Source organism: Chrysochloris asiatica, unplaced genomic scaffold, assembly GCF_000296735.1.
Source record: "Chrysochloris asiatica unplaced genomic scaffold, ChrAsi1.0 scaffold00077, whole genome shotgun sequence".
Taxonomy (NCBI): domain Eukaryota; kingdom Metazoa; phylum Chordata; class Mammalia; order Afrosoricida; family Chrysochloridae; genus Chrysochloris; species Chrysochloris asiatica.
In genome coordinates this window covers 2,723,144-2,733,267 of record NW_006408595.1, presented here as the reverse complement: position 1 = coordinate 2,733,267, position 10,124 = coordinate 2,723,144, and the positions used below count along the sequence as shown (strand labels likewise).

General features: G+C 36.7%; 1 protein-coding gene across 1 annotated transcript in view; it reads left to right on the top strand.

The window, feature by feature from the left end:
• The window catches only part of SLC2A13 (solute carrier family 2 (facilitated glucose transporter), member 13), a 536,393-nt gene extending 528,199 nt beyond the window's left edge, over positions 1-8,194 (top strand). The window contains exons 8-10 of the mRNA XM_006865299.1: positions 2,716-2,837; positions 2,966-3,118; positions 6,800-8,194. Coding sequence (XP_006865361.1) covers positions 2,716-2,837; positions 2,966-3,118; positions 6,800-7,026 — 502 coding nt within the window. The 3' untranslated portion in view covers positions 7,027-8,194. The remainder of the gene's footprint in view (positions 1-2,715; positions 2,838-2,965; positions 3,119-6,799) is intronic.
• The last annotated feature ends 1,930 nt before the right edge of the window (positions 8,195-10,124 follow it).

Genomic DNA, 10,124 nt, shown 5'->3' with positions numbered 1-10,124 from the left:
AAAAGAACCAATAGATCTGTTTTGGAAGAAGTGCAGCCAGAGTGCTCCTTAGAGGCCAGGATGGCCAAACTTCATCTCTCATACTTTGGACATACTGTCAGGAGAGCAGTCGTTGGAGAAGGATATCATGCTTGATAAGATGGAGGGTCGGAGAAAAGGAGGAAGACTCCCAATGAGATGGATTGGCCAGGTGGCAGCATTGATGAACTCAAGTGTGGTAGCAGTAGTGAAGTTGGCCCAGGATCAGACATTGTTTCATTCTGCTGTGTATGGGGTCGCTATGAGTCGGTTCCAACTTGATGGCACCTAACAACAACAACAATATATGATCTTGATGAGACAAACTGTTATCAGTTGCTCTAAGGTAAAGATGAAAGGGCAATGGGACAGGGAAGCCAGATTACTGGAAGTGAAATATCCCAGAACTTAAATGAAAATGTTAACACATTTTGAAAAATATAACCAATGTCTCTGAACAGTTTTTGTAGTAATTGTTAAATGGGAGCCTAATTTTCTGTGTAAACTCTCACTAAAACGATTGTAAAATAATTAAAAAGAAAAAGATAAATAGTCGGGTTTAGTTGGAGAAAAGGATTGTGTACAGCAACAATTGCTTCCATTCTTAGAATGAGTGGATGAAGGTTTTTGAGCAGTAAATTAGTCTGAGCAATACTTGGTGGGTTAATAGTTCAAAAAAGTGAATACTAGCAGCAAGAAAGAAAACTAGGAGACTATTGGTTTCCAATTGCTGCGTAATATTATCACACATTTAACAGCTTGAAATAGCTCACATTTATTATCACCCAGTTTCTGTTGGTCAGGAATCCAGGTACTGTTTAATGCTTGTTAGAACAGTCTAACAAGCCTTCAAAGTTTTGGCTGGGCTATTGTCTCATCTGGAGTCCTATTGTGGCACTGGTAAGATAAGCACTGGACTGTTAACCATAAGGTTGGTGATTCAAATCCACCAGCTGCTCCTTGAAAAACTTATACAGGATCACTATGTATTGGAATCAAATCAACAGCACTTAACAACAACACCAAATATCTCATCCGAGACTCAGTTAGAGAATAATTAATTCTGGGTAGCAGAATTTATTACCTTGTATTTTTGGACCAAGAATTTCAGTTCCTTGCTGACTGTTAGACCTTTAGTTCTTAGCAGCCACTCCCAGTTTTTTGCTATGGGCTTCCACAATAGGGCAGTTTATGTCTGCAAAGCCAGCAAAGTAGAAAACTTTAACAAAGCAAGTACTATAATCTTTCTTCCATAACTACATATATTCTACCCCTTTTACCACACTCTACTGATTAGAATCCCCATACTGAAAGAGGACTATGCAAAGGCATGAATATGGAGAAACAAAGGAGTCAGTTTAGAATCTGTCACAGACACAGTTGATAAAACAAGATACACTCAGAGCCTAGAATACTGGGAATAAAGAAGAGCAGTCAGATTCAAGATATTACATCTAGCAAGTATTTCCAACTTCTTGCCCATACAGTGTTAAGTTCTGTACATGTCACCTTATCACTATGTCTCATTTCAGTGCCAGGAGAATCTTCATTTCACATATAAGAACATACACTTTGAGATATTAATTGCTATACATCCTAGCTGCAATTCTAGTTAAACTAGATTTAACCTAGGATGTTAGTTGGAATTTGTAATCTTAACCAATCTGCGCTCCTTGGACTTGAATGTTTAGTGGATCTAAAGAGAGATGGACAAAGCATTGAAGATTTCAAGTTGGGGAATTATGGCATTAAAGTATCATGAGGGACAGCAGTAAAATTATACTATACACACAGCACATGCCAGGCAAGTGCACTAAGTACTTCATAAAGTCCTTTCCCCACTTTTGTTGTTAGTATTATTATTATTAGCATCTATGGAGTTAGCCTGATTCATGGCAATCTCATATCCAATGGAACAAAATGTTTCTTGGTCCTGCATCATCCCCATAATCAGCTGGGGATAAGACTATTATGAACCATAGTATTTCATTGGCTGATACAGGGAAGTAGATCATGAGGCTTTTCTTCCTAATCTGTTTTAGGTTGAAAGCTCTAATGAACCCTGTTCAACATCACACAAGTCTCCAGTAACAAATGAATGATGGCTATATCTGAGGTTCACTGGCCATGAATAGAGTCCAAGTCTCCTGCCTGAAGACTAGAAATCTACCACTATACCACCAGTGGCCCCAGAATCGGACATAATCACAATCTATTCAGTCATAACCCCATTGATCTTGCCCTATCTGCTTCCCTCCTCTAATCTGTCATTCCTTTCCAGATGGTACTTTTAATCCGTAAAATATTGAGTAAGGTAGTATCCCCGCTATACAGTGAAAAAATTTGAGCCTGAAATTTGAATCCTGACCTGACTGCAGAGTCCAAATTCCTTCCACTACAATATACTGACTCTCAACAGTTTATTTACTATGGGAGCTTCAAGGAACAACTGGAAAACATGTCTGATTTCCTATGAAAAAGGTTACAAAACTCAAAGCATTTATGTGTGTGTGTTTAAATTATATTCAGCTCTGAAAAGCTCTAATACTTAGCTGCCTATTTATCTAATTCTTTTCTTTTTTCAAAAAAAAATACAATGAAACCATGAGCTTCCAAAATAGCCAATATGACCACAATGAATTACTGCAACTATACTCTGAAACACTGAGTTAATACACATATTGCATTATTTTTCAGGTGTGCAAATGAAACCAAATTCAAAACGGAGGAAGTATTTTGGGCTTACAATTTCTGTCCTACTCCATACTCTTGGACTGCACTCCTGGGCCTTATTTTATATCTTGTTTTCTTCGCACCTGGTAAACAAACACTTCATTGTTTTGTATCATTGTGTTAATTAAACTCCCTCTTTTTGGAAAACGCAAACACTGTTTTTCAAATTCCTTACATGTTATTTTACTGTAGTTTTTTATTTTATATTTCTCAGGAATGGGACCAATGCCTTGGACTGTGAATTCTGAAATATATCCCCTTTGGGCAAGAAGTACAGGAAATGCATGCTCATCTGGAATAAACTGGATTTTCAATGTTCTGGTTTCACTGACATTTTTACACACAGCAGAGTATCTTACATACTATGGTAAGAATGCATTTTTCCCCCACTAATCTTTCATCATTGAAAGACTAGGTAGTTATATTTTTGCTATTATTAATATCTCCACATGGATTTCTTATTCCCCAAAGGCCTTCAAAATGTGTCTGGAAAAAGACAAGCAGACTTCTCTTTCTCTAAGTAGCATTACTTCTCGTCCCTCAGTGCTTTACTGCAGTCAACCGTCCAGTCTTCCAACCCAAACCTCCCCCACGAACCTCCCAAGTTGGAAATCTTCAGTGCGTAGTTTTGAGTTTAGAAAAGAAGCATAAACAAGAGTGAATGGTAGAAGGATGCAGTTAGGGATTTAGAACTAATACTTGAAGATCTCCATGACACAAAGAGTCGTGTCTAAGACAAGACTAGAACCAGATAGGGCTCAAAGCAGCTTACTTAAAAGCTTAAAGATACATACTGGAACAATTTTAAAAATCAAAAGGTTTGTGGGGAAATGCCATCTTTTCATTCTATTTTCCATGAACTTTTTGACGCCCATATACACACATACACGTATGTTTTCTATGGCATACTTAGCATTAGGTGTCCTGGTGTGACACTGTATAATAAGTGCTGGACTGCTAACAACAAGGTCAGTGGTTCAAACCCACCAGCCACTCCTTGGAAACCCTATACAGAGTCTCTATGAGTCAAAACTGACTCAACAGCACTTAAGAACAACATTGATTCCACTATTTCATCTTTGGCACTAATGTTTAAGTGTAGCAGATTAAATTTGTTGCTTCTAATTATGCCATCAGGAAGCTGGTGGAACTGTAGGATAAGCACTGAATTGCTAAACACAAAGTAGCACTGAACTGCTAAACACAAGGTTGGGAGTTCAAACCCACCGGCCCCTCAACAAGAGAAAAAATAAGGCTTTCTGCTCCTGTAAAATTTACTGCCTCGGAAACCCAACACAGGGTCACTGTGAGTCAGAAGTGACTCAGTGGCATCTAACAGCAATAATAATCATGAAATTATAAACTATGATGGCAAAAATTCTCAAAATTTCATCTGCTTCTACTCCTAATAAAATTAAATTGAAGCTTGCAGAAGCATTCAATGAACAAAACTGAAAAGAAAGGAATTGTATATTTATAAATGAAGTTACAGTTTTATTAAGGAAACCAAACAAAACCGATTGCCATCAAGTTGATTCCAACTTGTATATAGGCCAGAGTAGAACTGCCCCTGTAGGGTTTCCCACGCTGTAACCTGCAGAAGCTGACTGCTACATCTTCCGCCAACAGAGCAACTGGTAGATTCAGTTCACGGGTGTTAAACACTGTACCACTAGAACTCCTTTGTGAAGCAAAGAATTTCATGTATACAAGTCCTACTCTTTTAAAGTTTATGTCTTTTGATAACTTGCCTAATAACCTATGTCTTAATTTCTTCAGCTCCTCATTCCACAGAGTGTAAATTCTTTTGCGTAACCTGTTCTGCAACACTTTCCTCCATAGTTTTCCTTGAGTCTTTCCAAGAAACATTTTTATGGTTGATACTGAAATTGTTACATGCAAATCATATTTATAGTGCCTTTCCCTTACTGGGAAGACGAAGCAGAACTGAGAAATGTTATCTAGTTCTTCAACTGTTATATTTATTCATCTTAAAGCATGCCTCTGAAATATTGGTGCTGTAGGACAAGTCATAACTGCAACGTCAGTTTGATCCACAAGGTCGGCAGTTCGAACTCACCAGTTGTTCCTCAGAAACCCTATACTGGATCGCTGAGTTGGAATTGACTCAATGGCACTTAACAACAATTGTCTAGTTTAGCCCTTTACTTTAGATCTAATGCCCAATGCATAACATTTGTCATTCAACAAGAACACATTCATGCTCTGGGGTCTCCAGTGTTCCTGTACTGTACTGGGCTCTGTAACAGAAGAGCATTTCTGCCTTTCACCTCATAATCATTCCTGTATACCTGCCACCTATTTTAGATTTAAGATTTATAGAGTTAAACTGCCAGCAGTTAAAAAAGAGCTGAGAAGCCATCTTATTTTACATATGAGGAAACAAAGGCCCAGAGACAAAGCTAAATGACTATCTAGAAACCTGAACCCAATCTTCTGACTCCTCTGATTTTCTTTTCAATACTTGATACTTCAGTTTCTCTTCTTCTTTCTTCCCTCTGTGGTCAGGACCAAAGGCATAAAATTAGGGACCCCATTATACTTAGTTTTTTCACCAACAAAAGAAGTACATTTAAATTTGGAACTCGATTACAAAGGACAAGCAATCTTGCAAAATGTGAAAAATAAACAAAAATTACATATTCATGCATTTATTTCATCTGGACATGTTGTACTGAGACCTAGAAAACATAACCAGGTATTTAAATCTTTGTGACTGTGATGTATTAACATCATAATCTCACAAGAAAACCTCATGGAACTTACATTCAAATATAGGGAAAGTTAATTAAACATATCAATAAGCTTTAAACATAGTATGTCAGATAGTGATAAGTCTTATGGAGAAATAAATGATGAACCAAGAGAAGGAGCAAGGAGACCAGTTGGGAGACTATCGTAATAGTGCAGATGAGAAAGGACGGTTCAATGAAAATGTTAAGAAGTGGTCACCTCTGGGATGTAGAGGAGGCTTCAAAAGGTTCATGGGAAAATGGAGCTAAGAAATAATGGAATTTTTCCATGAACATTTTGAAACCCCTCTTATTTTAAAGGTAAATGTCTTAGGATTTGTTAACAGGTTAACTTCTGGGTATAAAAAAAAGAGTCAAGGATGGCTACCATAGACTTTTGGCATGAGAACTCTAAGGATGGCGTTGACATGAATTCTACTGAGTCATCATTAATTCAGCAATATCATCTGTTGTATTTGGATCTAGAAATACAAGATGAATAATAAATAAATTATTTCTAGCCTCAGATGCCTACAGAATGGAACAAGACAGACATACATATAGTTACAATATTTCTTGTTTATTATGATAGGGGTCTCAATAAAGTATTGTGGCAGCACATTAGAAGGAGCAAATGACTCTACCTTCGGGAAGTGAAGAACGGCTTCAAGCCAAAAGTTATATTCGAGTTCCATCTATTTTTGAGTTTGGCATTTGTTGTTGTTTTTAAGTGCCATTGAATTGGTTCCAACTCGTAGTGATCCTATATAGAGTTTCTGAGGAACAGGTGGTGAGTTTGAACCTCCAGCCTTGCCATTCAAAACAACCTTGCAGTCCAGTGCATTCTCCTATAGCATCACACCAGGACTCTAGTTTGACATTCCATGCTTTGAATTTAGATATATACTCACCAAACCAAACCCACTGCCTTCAAGTCAATTCCAACTCAGCAATTCCACAGGACTAGGTAGAACAGCTCCATACAGTTTCCGAGACTTCAAATCTTTATGAGAGCAGTCAGCCTCCTGTTTCTCTATTGAAGTGGCTAGTGGACTTGAACCACAAACCTTGTACTTAGCAAGCAACCCAGAGCTTAACCCACTGTGCCATCAGGACTCCTTTAGAAACATAAAGTTATAGTCATAGGATTAGGACAATTCAAATAAACAAGACTGGAAGTAATAATTAGTCCCCTATTTTACCATGGTTATTCATAATCAGAAAAGCCAAAATTAAGCACTCTATTCAACCCCCATGAATATGTGTATATACACACAGATTATTTTCAATTACAGGAGCCTTCTTCCTCTATGCTGGGTTTGCTGCTGTTGGACTACTATTCATCTATGGCTGTCTTCCTGAGACCAAAGGGAAAAAATTGGAGGAAATTGAATCACTCTTTGACAACAGACTATGTACATGTGGCACTTCAGATTCTGATGAAGGGAGATATATTGAATATATTCGGGTAAAAGGAAGTAACTACCATCTTTCTGACAATGATGCTTCTGATGTGGAATAAGGTTCAGCTGCTGATATATTTAGTTATTTAAACAAACTTGGGAGGAGAAGAGCAGCAATTGGTGACCTCAGTGCCCTGCTTCTAATTTGGTTCTTTCCACAGTATAGTTTTGAATGATTTCATATTCTAGAACACCTGATTAGGAGGAGGATACAATTGTGATGATCCTCCCACCCCCACAAGCAGAAATGTAAAATATATATATATATATATATTTATAGAGATTTTAATGTAATAATTCTTCAACAATTGTGTGTAATTCCTTCCTGAGATAGTCTAAAATGAATATTGTACCTAGTAACTTCAGTGGTATCCATTTTACCTAAAAACATATTATTAGTGGCAATAGCATCAGTATTAAACTTGGTGAATTATGTCTGACATACTTTAAAAGAATGATTCTTGGATACGATCCAAGATATGGTCAAAACGTGGCCTGCTGACCCGAAATATTCCTAAGGAAAAGTAGTCTACCTATGAACAGCTGTAGAAAGTAAATCCTATTTAAGCTTTTGTCAACACATTCAAAAGTACATTTCATAAGGATACAGCTGTCCTTTTCTCCTGCGGATTCCTCATTTTTGTGTCTCTCTCCAGTTCAGACCTTCAGAGTTTAGAGACTGATTCTACACATGATTGGTTGAACTTCATCATGAGCGGTCTTTTAGGGGTTATTTTCATACATGTTTTTGCATCAATGCTAAGTACTTACAAGTTTTGATAAGTATATCTTATTGCCAGAAAATGAGAAACAAAAATTTTTAAGGATCCCTGATACTTAGGTACACTATTATAAACACCAAATAGCTCCAGATTTTCAACTGTATTTCAGGGGCAGTTTTTGTTCATGCCAAAATCACTAGGTAATCACCATGCCTTTTTGCTCATTGACTCTGGAGTCCTACTATTTGTGCCTTCATTTGTGTTATATAAATAGCTGCTTTTTCCTTTTCTTTTCATTAAACAATAATTTATGAAACAAAAAAGAAAGGAAACTTACTGCAGAAATAATCCTGCTTTTATCTATGTTCATGTAATTAAAATAGTGGGACTTATTTTTCTTAACTTTGTATTAAACTCTTCATAAAGGGAATTATCACATTTTATTACTTAATAGTATCTGTCTTTTTAAAATCTAAGAACATAAACTAGCTTTGATTTTCCATACCCCTCCTAATTTTCTCTGATTGTTGTTACATGCCGTCGAGTCGACCCCGACTCATAGTCACCCTATGGCACAACCAAACGAAACACTGCCCAGTCATGTGCCATCCTCACTGTTGTTACGCTTGAACCCATTGCTGCTGCCACTGTGTCAATCTTGTTGGGGGAGCTTCCTCTTTTTCGCTGACCCTCCACTTTACTCAGCATGATGTCCTTCCTGATAACATGTAGGAAGTAGGAGAGATGAAGTCTCACCATCCTGGCTTTTGAACATTCTGGCTGTACTTCTTTCAACACAGATTCATTTGTTCTTCTGCCAGCCTAAGTTACTTTTAACATTCTTCTCTAAACCCATAACTCAGTCACATCAATTTTCCTTCAGTTTTCCTTATTCACAGTCCAATTTTCACATGCATATGAGGCTACTGAAAATATCATGGCTTGGGTCAAGGATATCGTAGTCCTCACACTGACATCTTTGTTCTTTAACACTTTAAGGAGGTCTTTTTCTGATAATTTACACACACAAAGATACATGGATTTGTGTGTTTTTGTCATGTCTGACTCGTATTTTGTTTCCTCCTTATCTAAAAACGGGGTTTTTCTATTGGAGCATATTAATGTTTCTAATACATTGTTGTTGTTAAGTGCCGTGGAGTCGGTTCCAACTCATAGCGACCCTGCACAGGGTTTCCAAGGCTATAAATCTTTACGGGGGCAGAATGCCTCATCTTTCTCCCGCGGAACAGCTGGTAGTTTCAAACTGCTGACCTCGCGGTTCACAGCCCGATTCATAACCACTACGCTACCAGAGCTCCTTTCTAATACATAGCATATGTCTTTAAGAAATGTTGATTTACATTTATGCTGTCTTCAAGTGTTTGTTGGTTTTCATGAACATTTATCACTGAACTCTAATTTTTGCTGTCAGAATAGCTATATAGTATGCACAAAATTACTTACTAACTAGTTCCGGTGAGAATACAAATGAATCTTTTGTGGCCAGTTATGAATACATAAGTTTGATACATGTTAATATGGCACTGAGCATTTAATGAAGTGCTATGTGGAGTGGAAAGGTGACTGTCTCTAATTTCAGTATGTTTCTTCCAGTCTCCAAGATGATTTGCTGTCCTTATATGTGTGTTCCTATCACAATTATAAAAACTGAGAATTTAGCCTACAAGGCGCATTCTCTAAACCACCAGAAAAAATGATATGTACTTAAAACAGTCACTGTATTACACTAAAATTCCTACAGATAGAAAACAAATAAAAAGCTATCATTTCATGTAGCAAAAAAGAATATTTTAAAGAGGTTTTCTTCTGTGAATTAAGTAACTTGACAGTTGATTTATAAGGGGATATTAAAATTCTTGTTATATATTATATATTACACAGTGTGTTATATATTACACAGTAACCATTTGTGATCAAATAGAGAAATTATTATTCTGTTGATATTTTTATCCTATAAGAAATTTATCTGTTATATAATATTTGACACAGGAAAAGCAAAATGGAAAATTTGAGGTGTGTCATATGACAAAATCCGACTATGATGGGGAACAAAAGTAGAGCAATAAAATGCTCTCTTCAAAGGTTTATTTTCTGATTTACCAAATAATTGCATCAATTCTTCTCTTTATTATAGACATAGCCTTAACTATATGATTATATAATCAGCTGGGCTGAATGTACAATTTGCTTTATTAAAATAACAACTGGCCTCCTAGTACCTAAAGCAGAACATGGACTGTTCTTCCTGCCATTAAAAAATTATGCTTTCAACTTTATATCTATAAAGAACATAATAACAGGGAAAATTACCCACAGTCCCTCCCACTCTACTCAGCCCTTTTAATGGACTATATGTTACTTATATAGTAATAATAATAATAATGTCCCATATCTCTAAAGTATAAGACACAGAG